Genomic DNA, 16,313 nt, shown 5'->3' on the forward strand with positions numbered 1-16,313 from the left:
TCCTCTTCATTCTTCAATTAAGTCTGGTGCCTCTATTTCATTCAACCACAATTAAACCTTTGCGCAGAGTGCAGGTGAGCAGGTGTCAGCTCTGACACCCTTACTAAAGCATGCGACGTGAACAATAAAACTGAGATGAATGGATCTGGCTCTATCTGATGAGCCATTAAATACACCAACAACATTAGGGGATGGAAAAAAAACCACAAATATAAAGCAGCAGATGGGAAAGCAGCTCTATTTGGAGTAAATTGCTGTAATAATATAAGATGGACAAAGATATTTTTTCAAGCGGCATCTCTGGGACCTCTTCTAAGTAAACGGTAATGTATACACAATGTATACAAGGTAATTAAAGAAAATAAAATATTAATCAAAGTGATGAAAATACAGTGAGGATGCCTGCAATAGATAACATAATATATGCACTCTTGCAATCTGGCTACTTCAAAAAATGAATCAAAACTAACCAAATATATCAGCAGCGTGGAAAAATATAGCAACAATGATTAGGTTGACTGAGCCCGATAAGTAATTTCTCAGAACTACCATCTACAAGTGATTGGAGACTGAGAAAACATGTTACACTAATGATATTATCACCTGTAATCTTGCTGATTATTTCAAGAAAGGCAGTTTTTCAGAATAAAATATTGCTATGTGAGGAAAACAAGTGAAGTGAGACATAAAAACCTCAATTCATATTATGAACATGTATTTATGGACAAGAATACAAATTACACTGTCTATGTCTACGACTATGAGAAGATTTGATTTGCTTCAGTGCATTACTCTCCTTGACAAATTATTTTAAGTGCCATTTGATCTCTTTGATTCTTCTCCCGAGTTCTTCAACATTGGCTTTTCCATTTTGAAGAAAAAGTTTGGAAAGAAAAAAAACCTTGCCAATGAGTCCCCAGTTCAGAATTACAAAGGCTATTTTTTCACTGGTGAAAAGTGATTGCTCTGAAAAGGTATCCAGATGAATAGCATCTTCATCATCTCTATAATTTAGACTAAAGGACACTACAGGGTATATTGGACAAATTGAAATAAATCCTCATGGTTTTATTGCACCACCAACTACAAATAAGCACATCAGCAGAGTTGTGCAAAAAGTATCTAGAAGCATAATAATGGCATGAATCTAGATAAGAAAAGAAAAGCTAAGTTAAAATACAAACAATTAGGGCTGCAAGCAGTTTGAAAACTAGCAAAACTTTGTGTGAAGCTGAAAGGAAGCATGCAACTAGTCAGAAATGCACCCTTTGCCTGAAAATGTAAGATTGCAGTTATGTACCAGCAGTTCTTAACACTTGGTGTACAGAAATCCAGGAGGACTGTGTGAAGTTGCCCCAAGCAAGGATTATAGCTGCTTCATCGCCATACCAATAACTACTCAACAAGCTGACTGAGGCACATGAGAAAAAAAGTCCTGCTACTCCAGTCAAAATACACTCTGAGACACCTGCAGCAAAGTCTGCTATTTTCCACCCTGAGAGCTTAAATATCAGCCTTCTGGGAGGCATGCTGTCTTACTCTATGCTGTTGAGGGGTATGGGCCAGGCAACCAAACCATTTTCCACTGTGTCTGAGAGGTTTGAGGATCTACAAAGAACTCCATCACTAATAAATAAATAAATAAAAGCAAACAGATGTGATTGGCCCCTTTTTTTTTGTCTACTTCTCTTTCTCTGCGACTTTGTGGAAATGTCACTTACTCCTAGGAGAAAATTTTAAAGTTTCACAGCTAGAACTTTTGCTGACCTTTTAGCTTGGGCACCTATCACTGGCATTTGCACAGATGTTTCAAATATATTGCACTGACCATGAGAAAATAACTTTGATTCAAGAAATTATAACCAAGCAGGAGGAAATGTAATATTGAAATATAATTCCAGACACTGCATCAAAGTTCAACATATGGACTGGAATTACATTAGTAGTAAGCTACAACATAAAACATAAAGATGGCCTGGCAGAAAAACAAGATAGACACCCTGAATATTTATAGTTACCTTGTCACATACACATTTCATTTTTCCATCATTTTTATTTTAAATAAAGCTGACCTATGAAACTAATACTTTGTTCACATTATAACATAGTAAGATGTGTACTGTGCCTTTTAAAACCAAATTAATAAATAAAAGTCTTTGTAGCCTTTCTAGTGTTTGTTTCTTATTAAAGAGGACACTACTGTGCTCCAGGGGGGATTCAAAATGCTGGATGAATGTTTTATTTTTCTCACAGTAACTCAAGAAAAAGGGATGTTTTCAGGGCGAGAGCTAGTAGCAATTAATTTAATTGTATCCTATCCTCAAAAAGTTGGCAGATAAAGTTACAGACAAGTGAAAGAAGAAAAGTTTGAAGTGAAACCAGCCTTCAGAATGTGTCTCACCATGTCAACATGTTTGCTTTCAAGTCTACTGGAGTCTGATGCAACACTTGCCACATGTGGCTTGGTGTTTAAAATGGGAAAGTGATTGGAAAAAGTTTGACTGAAAAATATATGAAATTGGAATTTAGCCAGAAGTTTAGCCTGAGTTCAACAAGCACAGACCACCATGTTTGAAATGTTGTCCTTCAAATCCATTCATTGTGTATTATAGCTTATCCATTCAGGGTTGTGGGGGTGGCTGCCTATTTCAGGGAAGAGGCTGATCCTATTGTGGACTAGACGCAGGTAAAACCCAGACAAGTCACCAATCAGTCACAGGGCAACATGGAGACACTCAGAGCAAACAACCATGCACACATGCAGTCATAGTTATGACAGTTAGAGAGCCTAATAGTGCATGATACTGTTGAATGGAGCAGGGGTATCTGGAGGGAACCATCAGTGCATAGAGAAAACAAGCAAGCTCCACTTTGTTGATTTTTACCAGCCTTCATTCAATTATTTTAGCAGAAGAGTTTTTAACTGTGCCTCCTTACCATCCACAAGTAAACTTCTTATGATTCAACACGGCAAACAGCTTTTCACTCTCTGTTGTTACATTGAGCTTTGGTCCCAGGTGGGATCTGAAACCAAACATCCAAGGCTGGTGGACAGACACATATTGCCTCCTAATATTCCTCAGAGCAATTCAAGCCAGACGCAAGAGACTTCTTCAATATAGAGAGATTTAAAAAAGCTGGATGCTCATCGTGCTTGTCGGCTGAGAGAATGGCACCCAGATAAGAAGTGACATCTCCATGGACTTTAGGTGAGAGAATTCTGTCTCTCTGCACAGTGGTGCAGTTAGTGGTATTGTTGCTTTGCAGCAAGAAGGTCCTGCATTGAATTTCTGCATGGAGTTTGCATGTTCTCCCTGTGAACATGCAAACTCCATGCATGGAGTTTACATCTCTCCGTGTACTCCGGTATCCTCCCACAGTAAAAAAAAAAAAAAAAACATGAGTGGGATGTTGATTGGTCTCTCTAATGGGTCTGTAATTTTTCCTTTGGTGTGGGTGTGTGCATGCATGACTGTTTGTCCTGTCTTTTTCTGTGTTGCCCTGTGAAGGACTGGTGACCCCTGCCTCACACCCGTAGACCACTGCAGATAAGTTCCAGCACCTCTCTGACCCCAGGCATAAGCGTGTAAAAATAATGGATGGATAGATAGTCTAAAACATACATATATATGGAAAGTATGGAAATGAGTGTAGGCTTTGTTGGATGTCATATAAGCAGAAATACTTAATACCTTGATAGCTCAAAAAATGGTCAAAATGAAAGCATAGAAATTAAATAACAATTGCAGACGTAATAGTTACTCCGCTAGCCCAAAAATATAAAATATGAACATGTCTTCAGTATAAAAAAATTGCAACTTTGGTTAAAAATTGAAAAACTGTCCACATACCACACTCATAAAGGCCTTTGTCTAAAAAGAGTTAACATGTTGTTATGGTTTAATCAAATAAAACCAAATCTGAGCAGAAAACACTGTCTAAAAAATAATGTTGTTGTATGTCATCTGACTAGCTTACTTCCAAGAAACAAAAAGCATAAAAAAGATTTCCATGAATGTCTAAAAGAAGTACTCATTTGTTGAAAAAGTTTTCCTGCGAATTAAATTATGCACCCACAGAGAGCTTGTGCAAACAGTGTGAAACATCTCAATTTGAAACAGAATGGACTGAATCAGAATGAGAGGGCATCCTACTGTGAGGCGCCACTGGTAACTACGGAGGCAGAGTGGAGCCGAGTGTGCTGAGACCGGCTAAATAAATTTAACACATACGTGTCTGAAGGTTGGTGATCACAGTGCCACTTGTCAGGGGTCCTTTGGTGGCATACAGGGCCACAGAGTAGGTGGTGCTTGGCTTGAGGTTGGACAACTGGTGCTCATGCTTGTTTCCTTCAACCAGGAAAGTGTCTGCTGTCACTAAAAAATAGAGAACATAGCCAACATATACTTCTTTATTATCCTATGGCAATGGTTCCGAAAGATTTTCTGGGCCTCGCTATGGATTACAATAACACCCCCAAGAAAAAATTTATGAAATCTTTCATGCAATAAGCTTTCTTCTTTACAACAGAATACATATTTCACTTAATAAAAGTGCCTGAGAGTGACACAAAGTGATGAAGATCACATGATTTTTTGCTATTCATGCAGGTTTGCTTTTATGGATTTCATGTGGGTGTTCCTGCTGATACAAATCTTTCTTGTAATGCAGTGCAATATTCAGTAAAGTATTCATTTATTGATCTGGGTTGGCCATATTAACATTCAAGGGAATGCATTGAAAACTTACTTTGCACTTTTCCAAATCCTGGTTGATGCTTTTCTTTTCTTTTCATTTTTTTTTTTTTTTTTTTTTTTTTTTTTTACAAATATCTGTTCAGCATACACATACTCTTATCTTGTATCACATACATTTCTCTGTCTGATATAATCTGGTTGCCTTCTAACCTACAAAGAAATGTATATATCTATTCAGCCAAATAATGTAAAATTTAGAGTAGCCATCTAAAATGTCTCTGCAGTCACTTTTCCACCATACCTTCTAGAAATATTAAGAGAAGCCCCAAAAAGCATGCGTTAATTAGCTACTCAGTCTGTGTTTTACTTGCTTAAAAAGAAAATCAGCTCTTTCTGCTTTCGTATCACAGCATTAGTTCAAAAATAACCAGACTCTTCATTTCAAATCTAGACACAGAAGACAAGAGCTGAATACAAAGTTTATGTTCTTTAACAAATGCATTGCTTGCACCAAGTTTAAATTATCCATCTATCAAACAAAATGAAAAAAGGTCCTGTTGCTCTGCACTCTCTTAAAGGATCTCTAATCTCAGTGTCGATGTCAATTTATTTATGTAGCGCATAAAAACAAAATATGTTGACCAAAGTAAAAATAACTAATAAAGTCTAGCCGAGTAAAGCTAAGTGCATTTTATGAACATATTATACTAGACTTTCTGACTTGGTTAACTTGTTATTTTAACATTTCATGCAGTTGAGTTCTTCAGAAACTCCAATTGGGACAAGTTATTTTATTACTGTCAAGTAAAATGGATAGGAAAGACTGTTCCTAAATAGGAATGAAACACAATATCTGAATAGGAGACCACTAATTACAGTATTTATATGAATATTACGACATACATAATGAATGTGGTATTCTTAGAACATTTTAAACGTTTGAAGATCTGTTTATTAGAGGCCAAAATGGGAAATGAGGGCTGAGTTTTGTTTAATTATGTGCGGAAAACACCTAACTACACATAAATCAGATGAAACTAAATAAAACATCAATCACATGGGAGCTTAGAAAAGTTCTAAATTTATGTCTTGAACTTTGGCAGTCACATAAGAAATATCCCAGAAATTAAAAACCTTAAATAGATTTAAGCGCTTCATGCAAGAGACAGAAGCTGTAAAATTGTTGCCTTTTACCATCTATTAATTTATTAGTTTAGGGCATAATGGACAGCAAATGAATTTAAACAAGCAAATGACAACTCACGCTGGTTATGTGTGATGGTCAGCACATAGTTGTCCACATTGGATAGCGGAGGGTTCCACCTCAGCAGGGCTCCTTGTGGAGTGATGTTGAGGGCTGTCAATTCTGCAGGCATGTCCATGGCTATGCATAGACAAAAAAAAAAAAAAAAAAAAAATCAACAACAAATGCATTGAAACTATGGACATTTTTATGCAAAGAGAGTAAAGGGGAACAATTTTGGAATAAAAGACAGTTAAGGATTTGGTATAAAACTGACTATGATGAAAAATAAAAGTCACATGAACATCAACTTGCACAGATTTATGCCTGCTGCCTATCACATTGCACAGACCCTAGCTGAAGAAAAATATTTTATTCAATGAGTCTGTTGCAAAAGAAACTCTCTTTGAAATTCAAATATTATATAGGAAAACTCAAATATTCTCCTGAGCCATCTGTTTCCCCTGCCTCCTTTTAATTTGACTCTCAGACTGCTCAACATGCCACAATTGAGTTTGAATTTAATTATACCTTTCACCCCAGTGTTTCAACCCCAATTTCCCCTCCGGCAAGTTATTTTGGCAAGGCAGAGAGTGAGGCAGGTAGATTTGGAAATCTGAGTGAGGGCCAAGGTTCTGGACATATCAGATGGTTGATAAAAACCTTATGAAAGCAAAACATGGAATTGCACTTATTTGCACACTAAAGTGCCTCACAGTTTCTTGTTTTGCTGCTTAAATATGTGAACTGGTCTCATAACAATTACATCAACAATGAAGAAGAAAAATTTGTGCAAACTTCTCAAGTTAATATTAACAGGATTATTCTCCTTCAAATTTTCTTGGGTTATAAATTTCAGATTCACATCTCTCCAAGTTTTGAGATGTTATACCGTTGCCAACTATTCTGTCTGGCCAATAACAAGTGTTGTTGACACCTATTATAGGTTATGATAATATGTTATTATCATAACTTATCATTGATTATGATAATAGGTGTCAACAACTCCTATGATCAAAACTTCAGTTTGCAATATCTGGCTGCTATGGATCTGCAACTTTAAAAACGTAAAAGTATTTACAGCTGTACTACTAAGAAATACAAATAAGAAAATAAGCAGCATACCAGTATTGCAACCAATCTCATGCTGTGCTAAGCAGACATTCTGTCTGCACTAATAAAGATTTATTGATCTCCATAAGCCAAAACTGTTGCTGACTCCACAGTCTAGTGCTGTTGGGGGAATGGGCCCTAATTATAATACTTTTTTATTATAACTGGGCATTCATTCACTGTGTAGGGCATAATACATTCATCACAGGATGGTCAGCTGATGTATTGAAAAGGATTTCTTGGGATGTTCACCACAGATGCCATATCTGTGGTTTAGTTTCATTTAAAAAAAGGCCTTCAACTACACCAAGTAATTAGAAGTTCACACCCACGGCTTCTGACGTTAAGTGGATGATATGATATGTAACTGTGTTTATTGAAGGAAAAACAAGCTGATCTATACTTGAGATTTGAAGAAAAAGCCTTCATTGAAGATCCAAAATTTCAAGATTAACAGCTTAAACAGAAATGTTTGCATTTGTAATTAGTTTTTATCCATATTTTATTTAAAAACAGACACAAAATATATTTTTTAGCTATAGAAAAAGAATATGATACACTCAAATTCATTGAAAAATTTGTATATATATGTAGTGTACGTGTTCATGGAGTACATGTACACCGTGTGAACGTGTACTCCATGTTAATCCCTGACCCATACTGAAGGTGCTTGTGGTCAAATATTTGTACCTGCTGCAGCAGCCATGTTTACACTGTATATGAGCTGCGCCGTGGGGAGTTGCAGGGAAACTTGCTGATTTAGGATTTTATGGTGAAAACACTGCATGTGGAAGTAAAATTCTTGCTAATAGATCAATGTGAAATGTGAGACATGCCCTATTATTACAGCAGATTTTTCTGTCATGCACTGGTGTAGAACCAATTGAGCCTAAAACATTTTTTAACTGCACAGTTATTATGCTGATTAACAGCAGATAATTATTACCCACACCATGACATTAATTTAAGTATCTCCTAAAAGCCTGGGATTATTGTAAAATCTTACAGTGTGACTGACATAACTGTTAGTTTGCTAAATACTATTCTGATGATTACAGAGCACTTAAAAAAATACATGTCCCGTCCTTAATTATATGTTAGGGTGTGCTAGTTAAGGATGACGGCTTTCACTGGGCTTGTAGCACATGAGGGACACAAATGACCTGAAATAAGCTTTGCTGCTTTCTACCAAAAACAAAAAATTTAAATGTTCCTACTTCCTTTTCTTCATTATTTTCTCTCCTGCGTTCAAATGTTACTTTGTATGTTGTATTTGTCCTATTTTCTTTATGTGACTATATATTTTGGCCATGTGATTTAGATAGTAGTAGTTGTAAAAGTTGTACACTAAAGTTTTATAAAATTAACACTAAAATCCCTCAGGGTTATGTAAATGATTGTGTATGCCTCAAATCCCTTTGTACAATAATATAAGATTTTGCACACTATGCTGTCCTGTAGCTATTTGTTCATTAAGGTAACCACAATGTTGCACAAACACAAAACACATCATGATGATATTGACTAATAATATAACCATGACGAACAAAATAACAAGTACCATTATGATGCTATGCAACTTCATATTTAAGCTGTGTAGATATTCACACATCAAGTAGGCTACATATTCAGTCCAAAACAAAACACTCCCTCAATGCTGTCAATAGCAATTACATGAAGCAGCAATGACTCTCAAGTAAAACTGAGTGCATTCAATATAAATTCACCAATATATTTATATAATTTCTAACAGATGAATAGCTGCACAGTGATGCGTATTGAACATTATAGTAAATGTTTTCTGTGTTTCATAAAAAGATCTGAATAATGAAATGCTACCAATATTTTCCAACAATGTTTAGCCTGTCATTTTTTTCTGTTTTAATTGGATTGTAAATAAAAATCTAATCTTTGCATTGGCTTCTGAAATTATTTGGCTATATTTCAGAAATAATTGTTCAGTATTTTACATGCAATGTGAAAAGAGCCAGAAGTCAAAGTTATTTAAAATAAATGGTTCCTGCTGTCCAACATATTTTCTGTGAGTACATAAGAATTCTGTTCAAACAGTGCAAAATGAAGCCTCTTTACATATCTTGTCATTGAAAGCGTCTTCTGACATTGAGTTAAAATAAACCTCTGAAGTAGTTTTTAGAAGAACTGGAATCTCAGCTGGTCTAGTGAAGAAAAAAAAAAGACTTACTTTCTTGGCTTAAATTATTTGAGTAGTGAAAAGTGAGAGGTTCTCACACTGAGAGTAAAGTCAGAATCCCTTTAAACAAATTCCTACATTGTCTATATTTTATGTCAGGAGTTTCATATTAGATTAAAAGAACCTGCCGTGTTAACAAAACAAAGAGTGGCTGGCTGCTCTTTTCAGCCTTTTCCACAATAATTGATTATGAAAGTGAGTTACGTTGAAACTGATGTGATTTTCAAGTCATTAAATACTTGGCTGGGGCAAGGCTGGTTTACTCCTCCAATCCCCTGCTAATGTATTGCTGTGGAGAGCAGTATTAAATTGTCCCTGGTTGGACATTGTGCTATGTGAAGAAAATGTTATTTACCACTTCTAACAAGCTTGACTTTAGAGTCATGTTCTTTTCAGGCAATTGCAGTCCCAACAACTCTGCTCAATGTAAATATACTGGAATTATTGAAAGAATTAGCTGATAGAAATGTATCCGAGGGCTGGAAATGTTCCTTCATCAAACACAGTATATGCTATCAAGCAACAATGAGCCACTGTGCTATTCTTTGGTTTCAAGAATAGCTTTACAAAGGCAAACGAGATGTTCTTTGTTCTTCTGATTTGTGACTAATACCTAATAGAGTGAAAAACATTTTCATGTACAAAAGAAAAAAAAACAGTACAGCAAGACCTAGACAAGGTAGGATTAAGAAAAGAGAGAATGGAATAAATAGGAAACATACGACAGAGAGATGAAGGAAGAGGGATAAAGGCAGAGGCAGACAGTTGTACCGGAAGATCGAAGAGAGTAAAATGGATAAAGAGATAAGTGAGGGGAGAAAGCAGCAAGACTGATGGCTCAGAGTCAGATGGAGCTGAGAGGTGGTAACCAATTACAGAATCGTGGTATGGACACTTTCATCTGTTGCTCCAGGAGAGTTCTACAGGGTCAGCTGTATCTTATATTTTATGTGTCATCTTTGTGGACACTCTTGTATGAAACCCAGTTGCACAGAAAAAATTGGTCTGATGGTCCAGCAAAGAATCAAATCCCAGTTTATTCTTGCAAATTAAGTTGCATTGTTGTAGCTTGAAAATGGATTTAAAAATGCATATGTACATCTATAAGTTTCTTATTTTATAAGATATCCTGAAATTACTGAGTTTATACTCCCAAACCACTGTTAATTATGGTTAATGGTTAATTTAGTCAAAAGTTTGTTCTGTTTCTTGTGATTTGTTTAAAAGTTTCCCCAGAGTTACACAGTCTTAGCTCCACAATATATAAGACAATAACTCAAAAGCAGTGTTTGAGGCCTATTCTTTGATCCCTTTATAAACATCACCATGAAACATTATGTCTGCTAAGAGGCCAATTTGGCATCATATACAGAATCAGGCACACACTGGTTTTTGATCCATCTTCTGAGCATCACCTGGATTTACATGGTAGATGCATTAAGCAAACGCAAGAAACAGTAAAGCATTTCATACAAAGAAATATTAAAATATAGATAAATAGGCTAATGAAGGCTAATACAAGCAGATTTTGAAAAAAAAAAAACTCATTTAAAATTTCCAAAAGAGTCAAAGTGTGTTTTCCTGTGCGCTGTGGTTGACAGCAGGGTGGTGATGTTCTAAATCCTACACAGACATTACAACACAATAAATTAAGTACTACATAATCCCAAAGCTAATGTAATACTGCTAAACTGATGTGGGTTATTTTACTGCCCTTTACAATCAGTGATTTTCCTGCATTTAGTCGCATTGATGGTGCCGATCAGGACATCCCAACATTTCACTCTAAAAAACTAAGACACATTTTCTGGCTCCTTTTAAAATGCTCTGCTTAAATAAATCTTATTAAACAATGACACGTTAAAAAACAGTATCGCCACTGTCTATCCTGCGCATAATGTTGTGGGTGCTTTTATTGACTGTTAGTAGCTACCTGTGAAGACGGACGTGGTGACAGGTCTGCTCTCTTGACTCCCTCTGACAGCATTGAGGCTGATCTCGTACTCGGTGGCAGGAAACAGACTAGACAAGGTGTAGTTTGTCACATCGCTGTCTATCATCTCGCTGTCCACTCGACCTGAATGGGCAGAAGAAATGACGAAATCTTAGGCACCACTGTTATTCCACATTTAACACATGGTGTATCATGTAACCAGCTGCTACCTGGAATGAATTGCTGATCAGTATGGCATTTTAATTTAAAATTCAATTAAAGCTGACTGATAAAATGTCATGATTAATTGCTATAGCACACTGTGTAACAGAATGTGCCAACACAAAATGTACCTTGTGTAAGAAAGCAAATGCCACGTTAATTTAGTTGTAATTAGAAACACCACTGTGATTTCCATATATTACTATAGTGAATTTCAAAAAAATTAAAACCAGCTTAGTTCAAACAGTGTGATGAAATATAACACATGCTACCTCTGGCTGACTGGTAGGAGAGCTTATAATATTCAAAGGGAGCCAGTGGTTTGATCCAAGAGATGGTCACTGAATCTTCTGTCACATCTGAGACTGCCAGTTCTTTTGGTGGGTCCATTTCTACGACAACAATGGTTAAAGAATTATTAATCACTCAAATTCACAGTGGTCAATAAAGACATGAATATTTTATTCATACATATAGGGATTCTCCTGGGGTTTTTACAATTCTTCCCAGAAATAAACCAAAATTAATAAAGTGATTAATAGAAGAATATTTAATTTGTAACACGTGGAAATTGAAGCTCAAAAATGATATAATGGTATAAAAGGATGTTGTAGGTTTGTTTTATTTGATTTACTCATTCATGCACACCTACACACTGATGATCCTACAAGACAGTATTGACTACTGTCTGACCACCAACAGCAGGCAAGACTGGTGAAGTATCTTGTTCAAGTAAAACAGACAAAGCTCGGGTTCAAACCAGCAACACAGCGGTTACAGGACAAACTCCTTCCACTGTTGGCCCATTAGATTAAGATAAAAATGTCTGATAAAATTTGAAATAATAACAAATAAAACTCTAATCAAATAGATAAGTATTCAAAATATGGCAGAAATGTTTAATAAATGAATAAAAATATAGCAAACATACTAATTGTTAAACAATCAAAATTCAGATTAAATAAAGCTTCACAATAGCAATATTGATTTACTTTGCTTTCAAAAGCAACATGTGAGAGCCATGAAATGAAATGACGCCTCATTGTACATTTTAGTTCTCACTTCATTTACCAACAGAAGACCCTTTCCAGAAGAACAGAGTGCTCTGAAGGGTCTGAATAATAAAGGCAAAGATCAATAAATAACAGCCAAAGCACCATAAGATCAATCTTAAAATAAACAATGCAATCTGTATGGTAGCTTGATCAAATTACTTTAGAGAAATCTTCAAAGGTTGTTCTTAATAAACACATTATCACACCTAATTATCACTTAATGGCAATGACACATAAAACACCTGGAGTGAACAGAATAATAAAGTAATGTAATCATCAGAAGAGTTTCTAAATAAGTGATAGTGTAAATAATAGTCATTCAGAAAATATTGGTTTGTTCAAAAATAGACAAAATGAAACAAATTAAAGATGTTTATTTCGGTAACAATATACATTTTTGTTATATTTTTTAGTAATATAAAATTCTATATAATATATATTGTTCCATATATTTGTATGATGCTAATGCACATATTTTCTAATAAGTTCTAAACCCACCAAAGGAGAAAAAACTTTTCTGTCAGAGATATAATATTTTTTCTATGTCCCACAGGCAGATCACAGTACAGACTGTGTAAGCTTACATCAAAGCACAGTTTGAAGCTTGAACTGACCATTGTGGCAAAATGACTATCAAAGTCAGCTCAGCAAAATCGTCTGTTATAACTGTGGCGAAATCGTAAAGCCAAGCGGCATATTTTAAATATGGCAAATGAATCAAATGCGAAGCTAAAAAGAGTGGAGCCTCATAAACGCTCACATTCAAACAAGGCAGATCAAAGCAAGGCCCTGAAAAGAGAGGTGGAAGAAATACTATGTACCTGTCTCCAAATCCCCATCCAATTTCATCCTTGAAAATGTGCTTTTAATGTGTAGGTTAATCAAAAAAGGAGAGCAAGAGACAGAGCCTGAAGCTGTTTAACGGTTTTTGTTTAAATCTGAGCCTCTGGCAAAGGATAAAATACTTATTTTTGTGATGCTATTCATTCAAATACTTTCCTTATGATAAATGTATCTTTGAAAAAAAAATTAAATGAAAAAATATAGAAAAACCTAAATGTTTTTAAATACAACTCTGAGCCTAAATACTAAACTTTAAATGATATGTTTACAACAAACTGATTTGGATGAAATATGGAAAAAAAAAACATTCTTGGAAATATTTCACAAGATAAAATAAACTCATTTGTGAATGTTAAAGTGTTCTAGTGAAGCAAAAGAGAATTCAGATGGGACTTCTGGGTTACTGCATAGAAAAAAATAATGATAATAATAAGCAGAAAACCAAATGTGAGCCATATTGTCCCATTTCTTGTTCTTTCAGTCTTCTTTCTGGAAAATAATATGTCACCAATTTTTCACAAAATTCTTCTGGCAGAAAAGTTCTTTAATTCAGAACAAACGTTGAATCATTAGTCAGAGTTCCTGTTGATTTATATTTTAACTGTGGTGAGACTCAGCCATCTGATTTCCTAGAGCAAAAAAAAAAACTCTTACTTTTTTGTCTCCAACAAAAAGAAAGTCTTTCTTCTACAGCGTTGCAAAAACGAAAAGCCCACAAAACATTTTTGCAAAAACACCCTAATTTGATATCTCTTTTTAATTTAATTTTGCAAGCTATTTTTTGTAACACATTTTTTATCAACCATTCAGACACACACATTAATGTCTATTTTTAAAAAAGGACATTTATTCCCTTTCTTTTTTTGTTTGTCTCGAGGCACTCTTCCCAATTATTCCACCAAATATCCGTGAAAGGTGTGCAGTAATTTCAAATAAAATTGAAATTACTAGTAATAAAATTGCCCATCATTTACATTTTTGAAAAATTGCTTAAAAAGGAAGACATTGATTTTCATGACAGTCTGTGTATTTCACAGACTGCCGAAACTTTTGGGTTTAAAAAAAGTTTACTCTGTGCTTTGTATTAAGGCGAAGTTGAATGAGTGCAGTAATTTGGATTTTCCCACTCTTAATCCCTGGATTGAGAGTGTTATTTAGGGAAAAAACGAGTCATGAACAAAACACTTTACAAGTATTTATAAAAATAAACTGCCGATTCCTTTTTGATTTGAAAAAGTCCCAAATGCTGAAAACTGTATGTACTCATGGCACACACAACAAATTTCAGACTGAGCAGCTCACCTGTCCTGAGGGATGCCGTAAGGGGCTCAGAGGTAACATCCCCTTGTATTGTGATTAAACTGAACGTGTAGTGAGTGGATGGCAGCAGGCCCTGGACCAGTGACCTCGTCTTGGAGCCATCGAGTGTCACCTTAGAAGTGTCTGTCCCATCAGCAGAGCTGTAGCTCAGAATGAAGAGGTCAGCGGGTGGTGCTGGGGCACTCCATGCCACCAACACTGAATCTGATGTCCCTTCTGACAGGTAAAGGTGGGTTACAGGCCTGATCCCTGGAGGAACGGGGGTTTAGAGGTCACTCGGCAGCGTTCAAGAACAGGTTAAAATTCCAGCGGCGAATGAGAGGCGGGAAGGGACAAACAGTCGCAAGATGAATGGAAATGAGTGTCAAAGCCATGCAATGATGGATGGGAGCGCTGTCGGATGGTGTAATAGATTCCTTATAATAAAGTTAAGATTAGACTTGATGAACAAGGTGAGTCAGAGCAAACCACAATCATGTGGCAATAATGATTTAATTGGTCATGAAATGGAGAAACTAATGAGATTACCCGCAATAATGATGAAGATGTGACGGAACTGTAAAAGCCTGATAACAGCAGATGCTGCTGTCATGTTGTCTGACCCAAACAGGAGGTAATGTAATATATATGAAGCTCCTCCAAACACAACAAGAGTTTCATTTGATTAGCCCAAGTGTGGATTCATATAGCAGGAGAAATATAGCAACAATAACTTTTCCTCAATTTATTAATCCAGATGAAACACGTACTGAACAGATCTTTTTGCCATCAATCGTTGCATTAAAGCTGCATTGTTATTACTGACCTACATCCACAAACGTCGGGTTGAGCAGCTAGTTTTTGTATTTCACAGACTGCCGTGATATTTTACTTCAACGCTGTCAGCAGAAATTTGTGTGCCACACAAACTTCTTTGTCCTATTTAATAATGAGCCCAGTTGTTCTTCTTTAGAGTAGCAGAAAGTGCTATCCAAAGAAATATGTTCTTGAAGAAAGTTTATTTAAATACCACTTAAATATTGTAAAAAAAATTATTGTGGTTATGATGAAGTATGCTGGTTTTTCTTTAATTGAGATGACAGTAAATCAATTAGAGTTAATACAATTTGCCTAGCATTTAAACATATGTTGTTGGTTTTTAATTCAGTAGTGTTTTATCATTTTCTTTCCTAAAATTTGGTTGCAAACAAACTAGCCATTGAGAAAAAAAAAAAAACTCTTGCATGATTGAGTGAACCTAAAAATATCTTGCAAATGTAAAAGTTAATTTGTTAAAAAAAATCCCTGGTTAATGTGGTGAAAACATGGTATTATCAGTAGTTTATTAAAAGAGTAGTAAAGGTGCTCTTGCTCCACATAGGGCCACTTACATATTTAATGGTTTTGCCATCACAGGTTTACCTAAGTGCTAATAGGCCCAGTGGTGAATGAAAGGTGACAGACACGTCAATAGTTTCCCCCCCACCCCCCGACTTTTTTGATTTGTCATTTTATCTTGTTCTTATCTCTTTGCAGGTGGTTAAATTGAAGTCACCCAAGAAGCCATTGTTAGAAGAACAGAACGACGATGAGAATGATGGTGTTGATGATGATGCAGTGATAGCAACAACTGCCAGTCTGCCATGATGGTAGCAGTGAACAAGAAAGCAGCTGATGAGGGTGATGATAATGACAG

At 35.7% G+C, this 16,313-nt stretch overlaps 1 protein-coding gene across 4 annotated transcripts in view; it reads right to left on the reverse strand.

Annotated features, from left to right (window-relative positions):
* Window positions 1–16,313, reverse strand: part of tnr (tenascin R (restrictin, janusin)) — a 161,706-nt gene that overhangs the window by 24,908 nt on the left and 120,485 nt on the right. For 3 of the 4 annotated variants that reach the window (XM_055032646.1, XM_055032647.1, XM_055032644.1), the window contains 5 exons: window positions 14,621–14,887; window positions 11,693–11,812; window positions 11,199–11,342; window positions 5,962–6,081; window positions 4,233–4,376 (listed from right to left, as the gene is read on the reverse strand). In XM_055032646.1, coding sequence (XP_054888621.1) covers window positions 4,233–4,376; window positions 5,962–6,081; window positions 11,199–11,342; window positions 11,693–11,812; window positions 14,621–14,887 — 795 coding nt within the window. The remainder of the gene's footprint in view (window positions 1–4,232; window positions 4,377–5,961; window positions 6,082–11,198; window positions 11,343–11,692; window positions 11,813–14,620; window positions 14,888–16,313) is intronic. The other variant, XM_055032648.1, reaches the window with a different exon arrangement.

The sequence above is a fragment of the Poeciliopsis prolifica genome, unplaced genomic scaffold (assembly GCF_027474105.1).
Source record: "Poeciliopsis prolifica strain line A6 unplaced genomic scaffold, Auburn_PproV2 SCAFFOLD008, whole genome shotgun sequence".
Lineage (NCBI taxonomy): Eukaryota > Metazoa > Chordata > Actinopteri > Cyprinodontiformes > Poeciliidae > Poeciliopsis > Poeciliopsis prolifica.